Consider the following 21694-nt stretch of genomic DNA (forward strand, 5'->3'; position numbering starts at 1 on the left):
AGCGAAACAAAAGAAACACCAAAAACCAACCAGCAGAATAACATTTCTCAGGCAACAAGTTGTTTTACAATAGTTTACAGTTAAAATGTGTTTAATTTCATGTATCACAATAAGTAACTCATAACTCATGAGGCTGTTTCACGTCCTTGAGGTAAAAGCATTTGGGCATGAATAAGAAATTTCATATTACTTACTTCACCATAAGATACGAGTGTATCTTATGGTTAAGTTCTTCAGACGAGACCACTCTTCAGCCCTGTCCTGATTGTCTGCGAAACCAAATGCTTACTGGCCCTTGGAACCATGCCTGTGGTGACCTTCCTGAGAGAGGACATCTATGCTAGTGTGATGTATCTCATGGCATGTTAGTATGCCTTTCACCTGACATATCCTAAGCAGAGGTTGACCAATATGGGTTTTCTCTGGCTGATGCCGATATTTAGAAATCAGGGCAGCCGATGGTCGATATATGATGCCGTTTCTTTTGGCCGATTTTAATTTTCCCTCTTCATCTCTTTCCTGTGTATGCACAGACACATTTATTGAGGAAAGTTATCCTGCGTGTTTTAGCAAGAATATTCATCTGAATTGCACGCACTTCTACTTTCAGATTTGTTCCACACATGATAAACATGGTCAGCATCAATTCTAATACGATACAATGTAATTACGTATTCGAAACGAATGGTTTTCCCCTGCCATCATTAGCTGAAGCCGTGTGTGTAACATGTAGGTCAGGGCACGGCCACAGTGTATGCGTTGCTCCGTCTCTCATGCAGAGGGAAGGAAACACCGGCACACTAACAGAATTAATAACATATGAGTTTATCCATACAACGCATGTTACTATAATAATTTAGCCGCTGGGCTTGTTAGCATGTTTTGACATCGGCCAATTTGATAACCTTTAATACATAGCAAGAGCATTTGTTTTTAATAAGGTTTAAAGCACTGTTACATTGGTTATCTTGCCATAGATCTTCATTTTAATTTACTTGCCCAATAATGGCCTTTATGTTGGTTATGCTACATTTTAAATGTTAATTGGTGGGGTTTTTTTTTTAAATGTTTTCTGGCATCCCAAACTACTGAGAGCGTATAGAACCAGGAAAGACATTATAAAACCATACAGGCCATTTCTAGCCATAAAACCATTGTGTTGTTTTGTTGCATTTTTTGCTTTTGGCCATATCCAACTCATGGAGTTCACAATAAAGAGGTGACAAAAGTGTATTGAAATGTATTTCATTATTTGTTTCTCTTTTATTATAAGTACAATATTCAGATTTTATTTGAAAAATTCTAGGGTATAAAGCTTTGTTTCAAGATAGTTGTAAACCATTTGATAATAATTTAAATATATTATCCTTCACATTGAAAAAAGAATTCTTAAAACTTTTCTTAGTATTTAGATAAAGATATAGTCTAGCTTTACCGGTTTTAAGATATAATTCCTGCATATATAGCCTTATTTAAAGATAATGACACTAGTATTTGCTATATTTAAGTACTTTTCCTATATATTGAGAAAATAGTTCTTAAATCTTTTCCTTGTATTAATAAAATTTACTTGTGTTTATTGTGGCTGCACCAGTTTTAAGACATCTTATTTATTATGTTATTTGAGACAAGGTATATTTGCTTGTTTTAAAAATCATGAAATTTTCCTGTTCAGTTCAGTTCAGTTCAGTTCTTTTTTTTCCCTTGTTTTTAATTGTTGAGGTTTTGCAGCATGGGGATATCTTTTAATGACTGACTGGTATTAGTGAGGTAAAAAGAATATTATGTAAGTGTTCTCTTTATAATGTGGTTCTGAAGGTATCAAGATGAAATAGACATCTACAGTTCAAGACTTGAGCCAGATGAGCGGGGAAGAGGCAGAGAGAGAGGCAGAGACAGACGAGAGAAACATCGGGACTCCAATAATGGACAAGCATCTCGAAGACAGTCCACAGCATCGCTTCATACACAGGTACAATTATATAATATTCACAATAAAATGCATACTAAAACACAGCGAAATTTGGAACCCTATATGTTTGTTTATCAAAGAGTTCATACAGTCAAGGTGGAAAGCAAAGATCCTCAAAGCTGAAGGAGCGAGCCGAATGTCCGCAGACACAGGTGAGAATGGCCCCATGAGTGCATCTGAATAAGTCATAAACATAATTGTTTCGAGGAAAATGAGTTATTTTTGATAAAGCAGATCCTTGATATTTATTTCAGCTCTTTTACCTCAGGCATCCCTCTCACTGAAACACGTTGTGACATAAAGCCAATAGGAAGCGCTCTCTAATTTAGGGCAGCAGGATCATATAATTTATCATCCTTATTAATAGATTCTAGGATGGTACACAACAAGGTGTCCTGCAGCTTCAGCAGTGTCGTGTCTGCTGAAGAAAAAAAAAAAACATAGAGAAGGATAATCAGAAAATAAAACAAAATTAACAAACGTTTTGTTATTTCAGTGCTGTGCTAATCTTTGTAGAACAATGTTTTCATCTATAAGTGTTATGTGCAACTTCCCCTTTTCACTTCACGTCATTTTCTTTTCTCTCAATATTTCCATTTCTATCACATAATATGCATATTGGACACAACATGATGCATGCATGGTGAGTATTTTCTGTTATTTGGTGTTAACATACTTCAAATACACCTGCTTACTTTCTAGTGAGCCTCATACTGTTTTATAAGTTCGACTTTCACTTCCTATTTCCCGCTGTTTTACACTGAAGATCACAGTTTGCATGTTACCCTTGTTCCTTTTTCATGTTCCCATTCTTCATGCTTTAACGATTTGCCTGCCTCTCTGTGCACACTTAATGATCTAGCTATCGCAGACATATGTGTCTGCCACTGACAGTTTTCCGTTTCCGTTTCACAACCAAGTGTCAGTCAGAAACCACTACAGAATGTTTTTCAAGAGCTTGTTCTTAATACTTTAATTGTAGATGCTACTGCTTGAAGGGATGGATGTCCAGATTGGATGATAATGGCAAGGTAAATAACTTTTTTTGTAACATGTATTTATTATTTTACTTTATCTAAAATAAAGGTAGGTTGTAGTTTGTTGTAGTTCATGTTGTAACCACAATCTCACACAAGCCAACGGACAGCACGGCTCACTCTTAAAAGAGAGAGCACATGTATAAAATGTATATGACTTGAGTTTTACTCATAAGCAACACAACAATTGAATGTCATTTACTTTATTTTGTTTTGCCCAGTGGAGAAAACTCTGGTTTGTTCTGGGTGATACTTGCCTGAGGTACTACAGAGACTCTGAGGTTGAGGAGGTATGACCTGACCTGGTTTCTGGTTTGTCACAGTATCTCTTATACTTTAACCTACAGAATTTAATCTACATGATTTGAAAGGATTTTATGCAGGTTTTGCCCTCATGAGTCAAATTATACTACAAGACAATTTCATTCTTCTTTCAAGTGTAGGTTGGAACCTCTTTTGACTTGACTAAATGTAAACTATTCTCATTGTGCTGTAGTCAGATAATCTGGATGGAGAGATCGACCTGACATCCTGTGTGAATGTGTCAGAATGTGAGGTAGAGAAGAACTATGGACTCCAAATAGAAGTATGTATTTACCATACTCATTATGTTGTACTGTCCAGACAGATGGACAGTCAGACACCTCTCTCTCTACCTGCCCCACTTTCTATTACTTGTTTGTTTCCTGTTTAACTCTGTGTTCCTGCGCATGCGCACTTGTGTCTTTGCTCTGTCTTTTTGATCTCCTCCAGACAAAGAGAGCAGTGTTCACTCTCTCTGCTATGACCTCCAGAATAAGACGGAACTGGGTGAAGTTACTAAAGCAGGCTATCCAGAACAAGGCGCAGTGAGTCTGAGTCTATAATGGGATACAGTGGTGGAGGAAGTACTGAGCATCTTTACTTAAGAAAAAGAAGCAATACCACATCATAAAATGGGTCATTACAAATACAAGCCCTATACTCAAAATTGTTAACTACCTGCAAAATGTACCTAGTTTCAAAACTAAAGACACTCAGTTTAGATAAAAGTGTTATATATTACAATTTTTAGATTATTAGATATATACATAATGTTATTACCTAAAAATTGTACTAAGTATAGTATTTAGTCAAATGCATTTAGCACCACTGCTGAGAGACTACTGTATATTATTTTGTCATATTAGTACAAAATTATATTAACATATAACATATTATAATAATATCAATAAAATTTATTCACCAGATCTTCCATTGACATGAAACCGCCTGAATATTGTGCAGAAATGCAGACTGTGACTGGGTGGTCTGTCTGTAGTGAACCCCTTCTCTCATCTTTCCTCTGATGTGTAACTCTAGCCTGCTGTCTTTCCCTCATTCTGACCTCAGCCAATCGGATACCGGCAGCGAGAAAGAGAACCCCCCCTCCTGGAGACCGTCGTCATACCAACCCCCAGCTCGATTCACCTGCAAGGACTCTGGCTGTGAACCTACCAGTTCAATGTCCACCACCATGGCTGCAAACTCCCATCAGGCCGCCCACCACTGCCAAACTGTGGACGGAGATCTGGACACAGACTTTTCTCCAGCCAGTCAGAGAGAAGAAGGGGAGGGCTGGGACCGCGAGCAAGTGAAGAGATTGGAGGAGAGGAACAAGTGGTTTGAGGAAGGGGCTTACCTCAGTGAGATGAACAGCAGGTGGGACTCCATGGAACTGAAAAAGGGGAGTGTACCTGTGCCTGTTATTGAAACTATGGACTCAGAGGTCAACAGGAAGTGGGCAGAATTCGAGACGCTGTCATTTATGGATATGAGTGCACAGGCTCTCATTGGAGCCCAGGCTTATCAGTCAAGCACAACAGAACCATCAGAGTCTCTAGTCAGCACCCAGACTTATCAGTTGAACCCTGAAGATTCTGAACATGCTGTCATCAGTTCAGAAACTGATATGTCAAACTCAAAGGGGGCTCTTCCATCAATAAACGGTGTCCAAACTATTCCAATTAATACAGCTGAAGCTCTTAAAATGGAGGTAAGATATAAGTGACATTAATTTCATAAATACAAATGTGAAGAGTAGAAATTCTATAAAGATATTCCAGAGGCAAATTCATGATCCCAAACTGTAAATCAAGTCTTCCCGTCCTCCTTTCTTCATCTGTTTTATTTTATTTTGGAATTTCTCTCTGAACCTCTATACCCATGCCTCCACCCCCACCACTCATACATTCTCTGTAAATTCATCTCCCAGGCCCTTTCTTTTCAAAAGCAAGTGGAGAGCATCAAGATAGCACATGCAACTATGGGAATAGAAGTGGACAGCCCATGTGGCCCTGGGGCTCACTGTAGGGCAAGACTTGAAGCCATGGAAGTTGCCCATCAGAAAGCATTGCAGGAGATGCAGGAGAAACATGAGAGGGAGATCAGGGAGCTGGAAGAAGATAGAGACAGGATGCTGCAGGACAAGAACCAGGCATCTGCTGAAGGTAAGTCAGAAAGTAGTGTCATGCAGCTTATATAGAACAGTACAAACTCAAATCAAGATAAGCCGTTTCTTGTTAGCAGGTGCTCTCTTTAAGCATACAGCTTTCCTGATTGTACATTCATATAATGAGATTTATTCCTGACCTTTTAACCTCAAAATCATATACTGTACTGCAATATTTTCTTCTAAATCCCTGTTTTCCTGCTACTACCACTTTGATTCACTTATCAAATATCTTAATAACCTGTTATCTTTGACAACCACCAGCAACCTTGTGACAATTATTAGTAGCTTTAAATATCTCTGGACCGTCAGTGGTAGAAGAAGTATCAGATCTTGTGAAAGTAGCCCACAGTGAAGAAATATTTTCTAAATATATTCAACTTTCTTAATGCTGCAGGATGACCTCTTTCAGTAAAACATACAGGATGTTATTGCAGATAATTGCAATATATATTACTTACATGTACTATAAGGTTGCAACTTTATATATTGCTGGTTAGTTTAATCTGTGTTGATTGCACATTGTACTCTACAATCTTGTGTTTAAAGCTGTGTAGTGAATCCAGAAACAATTTTCCACATTATGCATAATTACATTCCTAATTAATTAAGTGTTGATCAAAGCTTTAGAATCACTGAGAGCAGCTCACAGAGAGGAGCTGGAGAGAGAGGTGGAGAAGGCCAGGAGGTTGTCTGGAGGAGCTGCACACATGGATACATCATACAGAGGGCACATGTAAGTTTAATAAATGACAAGCTCTCACTGGAGGCTTAAGATGTTCTATGCTCAACTATGACGCATTGCACGATAGTCCATTATTATTTAATCTATAGCGTGTTTGGTTGTGCATGTCAGGCCCCATGCAGATGTCTTGCGCAGTGAATTAGATGTGTTGTCAGAACGCTACTGTCAGAAGTGCCTGGAGCTGAGCTGCACTGAACAGAGCAGCAAGATGCGAGAGTCTGAGCTCGGCCACAAGGAGACAGAGCTGGAGCAGCTCCGACAAGAGAACCAGGTTTATATACAGCACATACCTGATTTGACTTTTTTGTTCTTTAATAAGAAAATCATACTAGTTTGTAAATTAATAGATTATAGGTTTTGTTTGTTATTCTAGGGTTACATTACTAAGAAAATGTGATAAGGTACAATAATAATAGGGATGCTTTTTATTTATAACATGATTTCCACTCTCCTCCAAACATTCGCTTTTTCAGGAGCTTAAGGCCAAACTAGCAGAAGAGATCAGCCGTATGCGTTATTTCATCACAGGGCAGAAGTCAGATATAGCAAAACTTGGCACCAGTCAGCGAACCGCATCAGACATAGAGGTACCGATAGTATTAAGTTTGTTTGAGGCTAAATTAGATCAACACAATTTCTATGCATGTATACTAAAACATCGTAACCTCCTGCTGCAAACCAGTTTCATTTAATGCACCTGAAAATTCACTTGGGCCTTCAAGGACAAATCTTGACATTATCGTCATCATATGAAGGCACAAAGCAGCATTTGATGTATGTGCTGAGGGATTTTGAACCCACTTTAATAAAAAAAATACAACAGCTTTGTCCTCAGTAGTAGCTCCCCAAAGCAACACTGTCACACCTTCCTTTTTATTCTGGTGGCCTCATTTGTGGTTGCAACTGTACACATTGTGGAGCAGCAGATACTGCCATCTGCTGGGAAGACTACACTGCATGCTTTAAAATTACAATCTAGTACTTGTACTGTACTATTGACTTTTTCTCAAGATGTTCAGATTGATTCATATATATGTGACTATTTAAATATCATACGTAGATCTGCAATGATGAACTAATAACAGAAAGTTTCTTGGTAACTATTTTGATAGTTGATAAATTATCAAAAAATGTATTTATCAAGCAAAGATGACAGACGTTATGTTTTTAGCACAAGTACAATACACTGCCTCGGTGTTTTATTACTTTGTAAATTTATTGTCTGGGTTTCAATTATAGGTACAACAAAACAAACAGCCTCAAAACATCCCCTGAACTCTGATATTATGATGGTTTCTGACATAGTGCTGATTCTTATAATCTTACTATTTTATTAATGGCACGTTCATGTTTGGCTATTATACTCAATTTCATTCCACATTAATACTTTCAGTACCCTAGTTTAATGTAATTGATATTGGGCTAAACTACTTTTACTTTAGTTTTCTCATGTAAACCAGGCTGTAACATTGTTTTTAAAAGTGTTTTACATAGGCATTTTAGAAGTTTACTATTGTAGAGACTTTAGTATTAATTAAGAAACTAATATGCTGAGTAAGTAATTAGGAAAATAAGTTAGATGCAGTTATTTTACTGATAAGAGCATGAAGTTGCATTTTATGTCTTTCAGGTTTTACTAAGAGCAAAAGAAAATGAGGTGCAATATCTCAAAAAAGAAATCAACTGTATGCAGAATGAAGTACAGTCTGTCACCAAGGTATGTTTTATAAACTAACCTCTTGTGTTATGCACATAACTGAAAATAATAGTGCTGAAGGTAAGTCTTAAATATGATGTGTCTAACATATTTGTCTCAACCCTTACTCTAGGAGAAAGAAGTGGCCTATGAGCGTTATAAACAGGCCTATGTCGAGCTAAGTGACACAAAGGCTTGTAGTCAGCTGGAGATGGGCTCCCTCAACAAACACCTGAGACTGGCCAATGCTGCACTTCAGGAGGGAGCAAGACAGACCTGACTCAAAAAAAATTCTGTTGTAAAATAAAGACACCAAGCCAATACAAACTATACACAGAATGTAACAACAGTCATTAGGCTGCATTACTACAGTAAGAATAAGTGTTGTTAAGGATCTGGTTTGATAGAACGTTTCTGAGACAGAATAATAGTAACTATTACATATGGAAACCATTCTCCAAAAAGTGTTTTTAAGATTAAATAAGTGTTTTCCACATGAAACCCACCCTGTTTATTGAGTAGACAGACGCAAACATGCAAACGAGTGAAGGCTTGACCACTCGACCAGTAGCTTTGATAGCCTCACATGAGATTTCCTAAAAATTGTTTTAATGAAAACAAAATAAATAGAAGAGTGCAGGGGGCAGGTGGAGGTAGAGGGGTGTATATGGAAGTCAAAGTGCCCCTCGTCGTCTTTGCTGGCTGGTGTGTTGTTAAGCAGCCTATGGATATAAATGAAAAATGTCATCAGCTATCAATTTTAACCAATCCTTAAAACTACAAACATACAAATCAGCCACCAACTCAACCCTTTGACATGTAGTTAACCACCCGTTGGCTATGAATAAAGATTGTGCATAAAAGGTACATGCAGCAGTGTTAAAAGCTTAACTTGGGTGTGGCTAATACACTTTACCATTTGTTTTCTGAAGGTAGCTCAATCATCATCATCATCATCCTCAGGGACAAAGATGTCATGCTCCTCCAAGAGAGCAGCAAAATTCTTGCTAATCAGAGTTCCCATGTACAGGAAAGGCACCACCACTACTGTCATGCGGGTAAGACCAAATGGCGTCTGGAAAACATGAGGAAATCAAAATTAAAAGATATTTTTAAAATAAATGTCAGCTGACATAACTGGTGTTTTATAGTGGGTCAGTGTCATGGTCTAGTTTATATGGTTTACTTATCTCTACATATTCCTGTATCTGGCATTACTCTAGTAGAGATGTACACAAGAACAGACTTTTTTACACTGTTGAAAAATATGTGGAAATTGGTTAATAGGGACACACCAGCCTCACAGCAGATTTATCCAACCCTGAATCAACTAATTAAATCATTTTGGGCAATTATTGCTTAAATGTGGACCATGTTTTGGGCTTGAGAAGAAGTTTCCTATTTTGGGGCTTCTGTTTAGTCTGCACAATTTAACAACTCCACCCAGACATAAGGAACAGAAAAATGTAGGCCTATAATATTCAGACGTTACACAAATTAAAGGTGAGTTGTGAGTCTTAACAATTGTGTGGGACATCATTAACGCTGCAAACATGACCTGTGTTTCTAAAATACGAATATAGTTATATAGTTGTACTAGAATACCAACAATGTACACTAAGTTGCGTAATGTTTAGGTCATGTTATTAGTCGCCAGACAAAATAACTGTACTGAGACCAGTCCTCTATCGACATAACATTTCAACTTATTTGATTAAAGCATTTATTTTGGATCAAAACTGACTTAAATTAGCAAAACAAGGGGCGATTACTTCCTGAAAGTGTGTATGTTGTGTAGACACGCTCTGATTGGCTGACTTGACTAACACGACGCGCACTCTACCTCTCTATTCGCTACAGCTGCTGTCAATCCAACGCTAAGTCCTGCCCAGACTCAATTATATTTCTTGTCGGTTTAAAACTCACTTTCTCCGGCTTCGGTAGGATTGCCCCCGTCGGCGTCGACACCCTGGTGCGAATTTGAGTCGTCTTGAAAATGTTCGGTGTTTCCAAACGGCTGTTACGGCTCATTATCACCGTGTTTTTCAGGGAAATTCGTAGCGGGAGTCGCAGTAAACCGGTCGCCATTGCTCCAGTAGCCGTGTGAGACAGGGGGGGTGGGACCGGGATCATTTTTATTATGGGCGTGAGGAGAAAACAACACCTATAAAGAATAGTTTTGATGCTTTATATCAGTTGTTTAAGTATTTTTACAAACCAGATATTTGTGTAAATATGTAACTTCCAGCCTCTTTATGTTGTCACACACTGTGACGTCACCAACTGACATGTATTTATTTATTTTCATCCCCCTAAATAAATAAATAGATCAGTAAATAAATGTTATTACTTTATTTACAACAGGATTTATGATATGAAATCGAACATTTTTACAAGCAAATATATATATATTTTTTAAACAATTCAAATTAAATTTAAAAACTATCAAAATTTTAACTTAAGCTTCAGAGATTATTGATTTTGGATTTATTCGCAATTTTCTTACATTTTATATTTAGTTATTGGAAAAGACTGCGACACATCTGTCTTGGCAGTAAAATTAAAATGAAACTAGATCAAAAGGTCTGACGCATCGTGGTTTTGATAAGGAAAAGGAAAAGCCAGGCCAAAAAAAACAACATAAATAAATAAATAAATAAAAGGAAAGGAAAGAAAGAAACCATGTCCTCTCTTTATGTAGTTAAATAAACAGACCCAGGTGCATGTTGGTTATACATATGTGCTCTACTTGTCACAAAATACACCCAAAACACTATAATTAGAACAAGAAAGGAAAAATAACCAACAAATGAAAAATTCGCACACATTTAGTCTAAACCAATTATTTAGAAAATTCAGGTACTAACGACAAATGTGGGCATAACGACAAAGTAATAGCTTGTTAGTTAATTACCTTCCAACACGCTTATTGAAGGATAAACGCCATATTGCTGTGGACTTTATGTACTACAGGAAACAACTGGAAGCAATTTGATAAAACTTTACACAACAGAAACTAAAACTGTAACAGTGTGAAAAACAAGTCTACGAGTGGAAGGCCCATCAGTGCTGCAGATGCCTAATTAAATTATGCAGAGCCAAATTACAGCCTTGGGAATTAAACCTGAGGCACGTGGGAGCCGGTTGGCCCGATGGGGGATCCGGTCTCATTAAGTGACAGTTTACAGTTCTCTTATTCTTCTGTCCAACGATATTCAAGGTGCCTGAGCAGAAACCACTTTTCACAAACATTTTATTTGTTTTATTTATTTTCACGGTAACGTCACCGACACCGATGGGCGCGAGACCGACTGCAGCACTTCCTCGAGGCAGGCCCGCGCGCTCGGCGGCCACGCGCACGAAGGGGAAGTGTAAAGACGGAAGAAACGACGTTGAATAAACTCGACAACTTGTACCTGCCTGGCTTGAGATGCACTTTGGTGCCGTGTTACGGAACAACTGGCTGTTTATGTCGAAATAGCTTTGGCCCACATCCAGTCCCCGCTGTCTAGATCAGCCGAGTCCGGCAGGTTTCAAACAGTCCTGCTCAGCCGACCCAGAGTCGTCCACCTTTGGAAAGTGACATTAGCGTTCATTAAAGTGGAGGAATAACCGGCCAGTCGGACTCGTGTCGGTGCCGCTGAGCTTACCGGCTCACCGGCTCACCGGCTCAGGGGCCTTGGGCTTCTCCCGCTGTGGGAAAGTTGTCCGCGGTGGAGGAGCCGCCGACGGGGCCTGCGTTGAGGCGGCTGCATGTGGCGAGGACTGACTCACACTACGGTACCTAGTTAGACATGTCTGCCCAGGCTCAGATGCGAGCGATGCTGGACCAGCTCATGGGGACGGGGAGAGACGGTGAGCTCGACCGGCTGTGGCGGAAAAAATACTAGCGTTTCTGTCTCGGTGCTAGCATTAGCCGGGCAGGCTAACGCGTCCGCCAGATAGTGACAGCGAGGCGTCCGACATGAGGACAGCTACCATGCTAATAGCTAACTGGGCTACCTGTTGGCATAAGTTTACATGGCAAGTTAGTTGTTAGGAACATCCAACTAACATCCAACTACCTCGCTAACACCTTAGCATTGTACTCCTTTCCTCACGAAAATATGTTTTTTTTTATTTTATTAGCTAAGTTTGGGCTTTAAGATGTTTAAAGTTTGTCTGCACCAAAGTGGTTTAGCATGTAACTGTGGCTTGCTAACACAAACAGTAATGATCAGACTCTACTCCTGTGTCTGCTTTTGTGCTTGTCTGTTCAAAGGCGACACAATGCGGCAGAGAATCAAATTCACAGATGAGCGAGTCTGCAAAAGTCACCTTTTGGATTCCTGTCCACATGATATCCTGTCAGGCACCGTGAGTTTCGTTTCTACACTCATGCATCTGTACATTATGTTTCTCACAGTCAAAGTTATTTCAGTCAGTTTCATTGGTTTTGGGGTGAAACATTATTCCAGCTTAAAGGGGCTTAAAGTGTTACAGTGATTACAAAAGGTTAAAGTTTTGGACTCAACCTTGTATTTAAAGTTTTCTAATTTGTGAAACCTGCAGCAGGCTAGTGATTGTAAAGAGACAAAAGCCTGTTTTTATCTGACTCCAACCTACAATTTCACTGTGTCATAGTGGTCGAGGGGGAAAAAAAATCCTAAAAGTGAGTAAGGATAATACAGTGGTTTCAGAAAGAATTCAGGCCCCTTCGTTTTGACACATTTTGTCTTGTCAGTTTAATTTTAAATTGATAATATATGTTTTTGCCCAACATTCTACATTCTGTCGCATCTAATCAGCAAGTGACAATATGTTTTTAGAAATTTTTGCAGATAAAAGTCATTATGGGAGTTCCACACCTGGATTTGGTCTGTTGATCCAATTCTGGCTGATCTGGGAGATCCTCTCAAGCTCACTTAGATTGGATAGAGAGTTTAAAACTTCCATCTTCAGGTCTTTCCACATGTGTTTTATAGGCTTTAAATCTGGGTTTTGGTTTGACACCTCAATGATAGTCACACTTGTCCCAAAGTCCCTGTAGCTTTGTCTTGTCTTTATGCTTCCGGTCAGTGTCATGCTGAAGGATGAACCATCACTTTAGTCTTAGCCTCTCAGTTCACGTATAGTCTAGAGCGCATTTTCTTCAAGGCGCTCGTCTTTTCCATCAGCTTTCACCAGTCTCCCTGTAACTCAATGAGATGCTCCCTCATATCATGATGCTCCCACAGCCATGTTTCAGTGCAGGGATGGTTTTAGGCAGGTGACCAACAGTGTCTTTTGTTTACCAGACAGAGAACAGAGAGCTTTCAATTCCTCATGTTATTAGAATCATTTAAATGCCATTTGTTAAAAGTGAATATAAATTGAAAGAAATGAGGCATATGAGCACAATACATTGGTGTCTTTATGATTTCTGCAGAGAATGGACCTGGGGGAGTGTGTGAAAGTCCATGACCTGGCCCTCAGAGCAGACTATGAGATTGCCTCTAAGGAGCAGGAGTACTTTTTTGAACTTGATGTAAGTTGTATACACACACCACCATGTATAACCCAGCAGACAGCGTTTGTTTTCTTTGATTCCTTTCACTTAATTCACATGTATCTGATGGAATACCCTCACCTGTCCGGAGTGACATGCAGGGGGTTTGATTGGTGATTGATTGGTGGATATTTGGAGGCGTCATCCATGTTGAACTACAATTCCTGGATCCTCTGTGGTTACCAGACCTTTTTACCAATAATATGAACATTGCTAGCTATTGTCTGGTAAAAGATCGTAACATTAGGAAATTAACAATTAAGTTACTTGTTATACCCTGTCAGCCTCTTCTTAGAAACCTTATATGTCAGTGCTGTTTTTCACAGACTTGCTGTAAGTGCATTTTCCCATCACTGCAGTTTATAACTTCAGCAGTGCAATTTTGTTTTTCTTAGTCACCATGATACAAGATAAAATGATTGCCTCTATGATAACCAAAGTTGCAAAATCCTGCCTCCTGTTATTATAAATCAGTGTGGAGTTTTAAAACTCAGTGATACCACTCAACTAGGACTTCATTATATTTATCTTCTCACCAACACTTGTATCAAAATCAATTCAGCATTTTATTTTTTAATTTTTTTGTATTTCCAGTTCCAATTTCAGTACCAGCCTGTTCCTCCAGAGCATACTCTGACTTGCACAGGATGCCTGTTTCTTTTTTTTTTTTAATTAATATTTTTGATCAAGCAAATAATTCAACTAGTGATTACTATTCTAAATCTTACAGGTGATGTTACTGTCTTAATTATAGCTGTCCAAGCTAACAAGGCTACTTTAATGTAACACCAAGGATAGAGGGATTGATGGCCTTAAAGTAAGACAGACAATCAATAGGATGACATCGAGAAGATGTGAAGACGGTTGTGATCTCCTGTATTTGTAACCTGAGGAACCTTAAAACCTTTTGAAAACTGAAACTAATTTACAATGAAGTCACTTATTCGGCTCCTCCCAGAACTGCAGATCATTCTCAGAGCTGCCTAGGTAATTCACGCTAACATTTATTTATGGTTCCTGCCGTAAGAGCTTTCTTTTAAGAGATTTAGTGTTATTAAGCTTGTCACATCAAACTACTTTCTTTTGTGGAGTATTTCCTTGCAAAATTCAAGTCTAAGTTTTGTTTGTGTTGTATGCTGTGTGGATTGTAGTGCAGTCAGTAACTCATGACTATGTTTTCCATTGTGAATACGTTTTAATTGGCTCGATGTCTGACATAAAAGTGAGACACACCCTGTTTTTCTTGTGCTGCTCTCACATCCAAGCATATCAGAGCTTGGTCTAGAAGGGACAGGATGACTGAGAGCAGGGTAAATGAATGGGGCAGACATGCCCTGTGTCAAAGGATCACTGCTATTAGAATAGCAGATATAGTTTATTGCTTCATAGCACGTTCAGACTAGGCACTAAAATGAGCTTCATTCATTAAATATTCTGTCAAGTAATATGAAATTAACTTATTTGATTATTAAAAAAAATGAAATATAAATTTTGTGAACCTTGTGTAGGTAAAGTTTTTAAATAATAATGTATGTTTAATGTGCACAAAACCTATCTTGCATGTTTTCTTTCAGGCTGCTGAACACCTTCAGTCTTTCATTGCTGACTGTGACCGTAGGACGGAGCTGGCCAAGAAGAGACTAGCTGAGACACAGGATGAGATCAGCGCCGAAGTGGCTGCAAAGGTGAAAACCCACTTTTGGCATAATTGGTGTGAATAAATGAGCTAAGACAACATAACTGTAAGATAAGACTTTATTGAGCCTTGGTAAATTCAAGGTAAATTCCCATGTTAAAGCAGCACAGAGCTGAATAAGAGCTATGTAATGTAAAGCATGTAATTTCTAGACAATATAACCATAATACTGGAATATAACATAATATACTGTAACAGTGATATAATGGTAATACAAGGTTGTTATATGGTCAATAATATAATGCAGTATTAAATAAAATGGTGGTACATGCTTTAAACATTTAACAGCGATCATCAGCCTACCCAACACACAGTCATGTCTCACTGTTGTTGCAAGGACACTCATAGACATAACACATTCCCTAGACACTAACCATTACTTAAACCCAATTCTAATCCTAACCCTAAAACCCTGTCTTTAACCCTCAAAAAAAATATTTGGATTTGTGAGGACCAGCCAAAATGGTATCACTGTAAAACGTGTACACGCAACCATAGAAGGACATAGACCCACACCCACCAACACCACTGAAAATTTCAATAATTCTCTACTGCTTCCTTTTTCAGAAACAAATGTCTTTATAGTTCTCTCACACTCTCTCTCATCCTGGCCATAAAGCAGCACAATCCTGTTGCCAAAAGCTCCTTTCACTGGCTGAAAACATCTTTCCCCCTCCAACTCCATGTCGTTCCGGCTGGTCACTGACAGCTTTGTCAGCATTGACGACAGAGGAAGAGAACTCTCCTCTGCTACTCACCTCCTAAATACAAAACACTAATTGCCAGATTAGTCCCATGCCCCTGACACAACAACATCCAGCCATCTAATCACCACTCTCATCTTACAGACCGCCCCGCCTCCACACACACACACACACACACACACACACACACACACCCTGTAATAACAACAATAATAATAATAATAATAATAATGGTGATTTCAAAATTTTAAGAAAACCTACAGGTCTATTGTTGGAATGAGCTTTTTACAATGTGTGGCCTTTAGCCAAATAATGGTGTATAGGTGGTGTTGGCCACATATCCAGTCTTTGAAACTGATGTACTTTAAACCAGATAGTACTTAATCGCCTGGAAAAATATCAAATTGACCCCCAGAAAATAATCAAATCTTCAAAACATGTTTTTTTTTTTTTGTCTGTTTTGTCTTAATTTCACCTGTCATGAAAAGGCTGAGCGTGTGCACGAGCTGAATGAAGAAATCGGGAAGCTGTTGGCCCGGGCAGAGCAGCTCGGAGGTGAGGGGAACGTAGACGAGGCTCAGCAGCTGCTGGAAAAAGTGGAAAAGACCCGGGCTTTAAAGAAAGAAGCTGAGGTATAAAATTTGATATCTGCTTTTCTTTAACAAGATAAAATAGGTCAGAATAACAACACATCCTCTACACAGAGCAAGTCCAAAGTTATGCAACATAATAGATATTACTATGCATTTGAAAATAATGAGTAGTGTAATTTGGGCTTTTTTTTAAATTAAATTAGTGTAATTCTCTCCCTGTTCATTTGCACTAAAACCTTTGTTCCTGTAGGATGTGTACAGAAACTCGATGCCAGCTTCCAGCTTTCAGCAACAAAAATTACGGGTGTGTGAAGTGTGCTCTGCCTATTTGGGTCTGCACGACAATGACCGACGCCTGGCCGATCACTTTGGGGGCAAACTGCATCTTGGCTTCATTGAAATCCGTGAGAAGCTCGAAAAGCTAAGGGTAAGGCATGTACTGGAGCTAGCGCATGCTGCTCTAATCTGTACAGTTACTGTATTTTCCAGACTGTTATTTGCACCAGAATATTAGTCACTTTTAGCAAAAACAGCCTTGTTGAACAGAAATCATGTATAAATCGCTTCGGTGTGTAACTCGTGTGTCTGCCTCCCCTCTTGGGTTGCCTGAATGCTGACACTCTTTTTCAGCTGCATATTTTATTTACCTGCACTATGAAGTCTGCAGTAGAGTGGTTTCTTTTGGGCGGTATTTTCATTTGTGTTACACTAGAAGTTGTAGTTTCGTGTGAACATAAACATTTGCACTTTATTTTAGTTTATAAGAGTGCCATTTAATGCTAGTGACTACTTAATTAAATTACTGTAAATATACACATATAAGTCAATTCCCTATGTAAGTTGCAAGACCAGAGTGTGCAAAAAAAAATGTCCTACCTATAGTCTGGAAAATACAGTACAATTCTTAGTTGCAGTCATGTTTGTAGTCTGCTCATTTGAATGTTTTTTTTTTTTCTTTCTTTTTTTTTTTAAACCAGAAAGCAGTTATAGAGAAACAAGAAAGAATGCGAATGAGACGACGAGAGGAACGTGAAAGAGAAGATGAAAGAGAGCGTCAGTGGGAGATGGAGCGGGAAAGGGAGAGAGAGCGGGAGCGAGAATGGGAAAGAGAACGAGAGAGGGAGAGGGAGCGCAGGAGGTATAAAAGTGACTTCCACTGTTACTATTTAGGAACCAAAAGTTATGTCGTTAGCACAATAAGACTTTCTTATTTGTATTTAATTTTTTAGGTCAAGATCTAGAAGTGGAGACCGTTATAGGTATGTATGTTCTGACCAGAATCATTTGTTTGGGAGTGAGTTGCTGCTTCATGCACACAAGCTGAGAATCTCAGGCCTTGATCCCAAGTTAGGGCAAAAAAGAGAATTATTTAAATGAAATAGTTATGTGGACAAACATAGAGGTGAACATTCATTTAGAAATGTGATTATGCTGCTATTTAGAGCCGTAACCAATGAGCAATGGGGGATATTGTTTGTGGGGATTCAGTTATGAAAACGGGTAAATGTTTAGCAGGAGAGGCAGGCCAGCTTGTCTTATTAAATAACTTACATGTAAGGAAAAAAAAAAGAACAGAAGGATTGTGTGACAGAAAAGTGTTGACAGACTGTGGCTACTCTGTAGGCTGTTGTCCACTAATTAAAATGGTCATGGGATATCAGCATGCACTTGTATGACCACCTCCGCTGCAGCATGAAAGCCTTTTGTGATAATTTGTTACTTAAAGAAGTGGAGTCTGTTTCTTTTTATTCTGAGTGCGAAATAATCTTGTCTTCATAAAAACATCTTTGTAGAGATGGCGGCAGTTCGTCCTCCCATCGTTCAAGACGCCACCGTTCTTCTCATTCCAGAGAAGAAGGTGGAGATAGGGACCGGGAGAGAGAGAGGAAGCATCGACACAAGGACAGGCATCGCTCGCGCTCCCACTCTCATAGACGCAAAAGGAAGAGGTGAGGCTTTTGTCTATCGCAGAAACCTGCGGTGCCTATAAAAGGTATTCACCCCCATGGATATGGATATGCAATTTCTTATTCAATTCAATTTTATTTGTATAGCGCCAAATCACAATACAAGTCATCTCAAGGCACTTTACAAAAACAAAAAACCCAACAAATCCCTTATGAGCAAGCACTTGTCGACAGTGGAGAGGAAAAACTCCCTGTAATGGAAGAAAAAACCTCCAGCAGAACCGGGCTTAGTTTGGGCTGCCATCTGCAGAGGAGAGGGAAAAGAACAGCAACAATAAACAACAAATAGACACTGCAGGTTGGTGGGGCCAGTAACTGCACATCAGCGATATACAGCTCCAGGACCAGGGACACCTGCAGAAGGTACAGAGAGAGAGGGAGAGAGCACAAACTAGGGGAGAGAAAGAGCACAAGGTTAGTGACATTCAATGGTGGAATATACATGTGAGGGGGGAGGAGAGGAAGAGAGGGGAAGGGAGGGTTAGGGTAGGGGAGCTCAGTGCACCGATGGTCTTCGGGCAGTCTAGGCCTATAGCAGCATAACTAAGGGATGGTTCAGGGTTACCTGAAGCCAGCCCTAACTATATGCTTTGTCAAAGAGGAAGGTTTTAAGTCTAGCCTTAAAAGTACAGAGAATGTCTGCCTCCTGAACCCAGACTGGGAGCTGGTTCCACAGGAAAGGAGCTTGATAACTAAAGGCTCTGCCTCCCATTCTGCTTTTGGAAACTCTGGGAACCACAAGTAGACCTGCACTCTAAGAGCGAAGTGGTCTATTGGGATAATATGGTACTATGAGGTCTTTAAGGTATGAAGGAGCTTGATCATGAAGGGATTTGTATGTGAGAAGGATTTTAAATTCTATTCTGTATTTTACAGAGAGTCAATGAAGAGAAGCTAAGTGAAAGTGACTTATATGGCCAAGTATGGTGACCCATACTCGGAATTTGTGCTCTGCATTTAACCCACCCAAGTGCACACACAGCAGTGAACACACAATATGCACACCCGGAGCATTTGGGGGTCCGGTGCCTTGCTCAAGGGTCTCACCTCAGCCGTGGTATTGAGGGTGGACAGGGCAATGGCTATTCACTCTGTGCCACCGCACTTTCACTTAATTTATTTAAAGTTAATTTCAAGACAAAAATGCCTATCACTGATTTAGCTGCTCAAATGTGAGGATTTTCTGCTTTTCTCTGATTAATTGTATATGGTTGAGTTTTTGACTTGACACTGAGAAACACAACTCCTACAGTATTGTTTAAATCGGGCTGCCTTGCAAAATGAATAGTAGTCTAACATTGTCCTAACTTTTTGTCCTTGAAGCAAAAACATATGCAGTCAGACTGAAATAATGTGCATGAAGTGTGCAAAAATTTTTTCCCTCTCTTTTCCCCCTCAGGTCTTCTAGGGAACGATCATCTCACACTCGTGAGAAAGAGCGCTCATTGTCCCAGGAGAGATGGAAAGATGTTGCAGGAGACGGATGGCGTGAAGACCGGGCAGAGTACTGGGAGGACAGAGAGAGGTCCACCTCTCTGGACATGGCCAGAAGCAGGGAACGAGAAAGATCCCTGTCATACGAACGGGATAGACGCTCCAGCTCGGAGGAACGAGAGTCCGGGGAGATATGAACCAAGTGGGGTGCATCCAGCATGGAGAGGCGAGAGCGTGTTGGTGCGAATGTGTGCGTGTGTGTCAGCTTTGTATGTGTTTATGTTTAAAAGTTGGGGTGGACAGGGGTGAGGGAACAACTTAACTTTTGTGGTGGCGGTCAAGCAAACATGCAAACCAACTTTTATTTAAAAAAAATAAAATAAAATAAAATTAAAAAAAAAATAGTGGGGTGGGGCTAGAGTGACCTGGAAGCAGTACAGTCATTTTTTTTATGCCACCATGTTGATCTTATTGTACAGTTATTTTGACAGTGACAGAAGCTGTACTTTTTTATTTTAATCACATGAAGTGCTTAGTTTTTTATCGTTAGTTGAAGATTTAATGTTTTTCCTCTTCATTAGGAAATGGTTTCAGTAGCTGTGAATTTAGTTACATGGGTTAGACTTGTTAATTTGGCATAACCCTTGCAGCAATGAGTTCTGAATGACTTGTTTGTATTTTTTCTGCCTTCAAGCCATAAAAATCTCATTTGGGAAGTCTGATACGCATCCTTGAGCCTGCCTTTAATTCAAAATGCAGTAATGAGCTTGTCATTTGAAAATAAAGTCATTTGTCTCCCACAAACAGGTCATGCAAGTATTTCCACTGAGTCCCTGACATGTCAATGCATATCAGTGATGTACATATTTCCATACTGACATTTAAAAGGCCCAGGGACTTCTCTCCTGCTTGCTGTGATACCTGTATGTAATGACAGGGATATACTTTGCTGTGCCACCATAAAGTTAATAAAATTATCAGCTTCCATTCAAATGCAGTGTTTTACAAATTTATCTTGCAATACATTTTAGTCAAATTTAGCATTTTATATGTACGACACCAGTGCAGCATCCTATGCCTAAAAAACATTTTGTGTTTGAGAGCTTGTTCTCTAGCCAATGAACCAGTCTTTTTCACTCCTTTCTGCTTTAGTGATACATACCACAAATGTACACAGATAACGTTTCAAAGGTGTTAACTGAAATTACGTTATACTTGGCCACCCTCAGTCAAACTGAACATTTTACTGACTCGTATTCAACTCCTGCAGCACTCAGACATTCAAAAGGGCATTTTCTCTGTTAATGCACTGTCAGGGTGAGGCCAGCAGTTGTTTTTTACTTAAAAATGTTCCTAAAGTTCTGTCTTTGAGATGTTTGGATTAATATCCAGCCTCTTTTCTGTTTCACTTTTGGCTGACTGTATGCCATCTGCTTTCAGAATTTGCCAGAGTTAGTCTTTTCCGGAGTTAGTTTGTGAAATATCAAGTTATGAAGCATTTTGCAAATTAGTTCTTATGGTAGGCCCGTTGAATGCATTAGACTGCATACACATATATAAAACAATTTAAAGGTCAGTCAACTTATTACAGTTCAGTTGAGTTCAGCATCAACTCCCAATAAACATTATCTCAAGGCACTTTACATACAGACCCAACAAATCCCTTATGAGCTGCACTTGGTGACAGTGGAGAGGTAAAACTCCCCTTTAATAGAAGAAACCAGAACCGGGCTCAGTTTGGGTGGCCATCTGCCTCGACCGGTTGGGGTGAGTGGATAGAGGAGAGAGAAAAGAACAGCAACAATAAACAACAAATAGACACTGAAGGTTGGTGGGACCAGTAACTGCACATC

At 39.3% G+C, this 21694-nt stretch overlaps 3 protein-coding genes across 5 annotated transcripts; 2 read left to right on the forward strand and 1 right to left on the reverse strand.

The window, feature by feature from the left end:
- The first annotated feature begins 2832 nt into the window (after positions 1-2832).
- LOC113128014 (TRIO and F-actin-binding protein-like) lies at positions 2833-8236 on the forward strand. Of its 3 annotated transcripts, none has more exons than XM_026303029.2 (11): positions 2833-3003; positions 3231-3299; positions 3506-3595; positions 3763-3857; positions 4351-5023; positions 5243-5477; positions 6104-6215; positions 6336-6495; positions 6698-6811; positions 7855-7941; positions 8054-8236. In XM_026303029.2, the coding sequence occupies exons 1-11, from the start codon at positions 2977-2979 to the stop codon at positions 8198-8200; spliced, it is 1809 nt and encodes a 602-aa protein (XP_026158814.1). In that variant the 5' UTR covers positions 2833-2976; the 3' UTR covers positions 8201-8236. The 3 variants fall into 3 exon arrangements, with proteins under 3 accessions (XP_026158814.1, XP_026158815.1, XP_026158816.1); XM_026303030.2 differs by having other exon boundaries at positions 2836-3003; positions 4381-5023; XM_026303031.2 differs by having other exon boundaries at positions 2956-3003; positions 3231-3321.
- A 180-nt stretch (positions 8237-8416) lies between these two features.
- Positions 8417-10041, reverse strand: smdt1b (single-pass membrane protein with aspartate-rich tail 1b). The gene is made up of 3 exons (XM_026303033.2): positions 9847-10041; positions 8837-8995; positions 8417-8642 (listed from the first exon to the last, which is right to left on the reverse strand). Exons 1-2 carry the CDS (start codon positions 10006-10008, stop codon positions 8858-8860), a joined length of 300 nt encoding a protein of 99 aa, XP_026158818.1. The 5' UTR covers positions 10009-10041; the 3' UTR covers positions 8417-8642; positions 8837-8857.
- Positions 10042-11135: 1094 nt separating this feature from the next.
- Positions 11136-20834, forward strand: LOC113128015 (putative RNA-binding protein Luc7-like 1). The gene is made up of 10 exons (XM_026303032.2): positions 11136-11775; positions 12182-12276; positions 13328-13426; positions 15022-15132; positions 16336-16479; positions 16691-16867; positions 17418-17578; positions 17670-17699; positions 18234-18389; positions 19807-20834. The coding sequence occupies exons 1-10, from the start codon at positions 11715-11717 to the stop codon at positions 20036-20038; spliced, it is 1266 nt and encodes a 421-aa protein (XP_026158817.1). The 5' UTR covers positions 11136-11714; the 3' UTR covers positions 20039-20834.
- Positions 20835-21694: the final 860 nt, after the last annotated feature.

This window comes from Mastacembelus armatus, chromosome 1, assembly GCF_900324485.2.
Source record: "Mastacembelus armatus chromosome 1, fMasArm1.2, whole genome shotgun sequence".
NCBI lineage: Eukaryota > Metazoa > Chordata > Actinopteri > Synbranchiformes > Mastacembelidae > Mastacembelus > Mastacembelus armatus.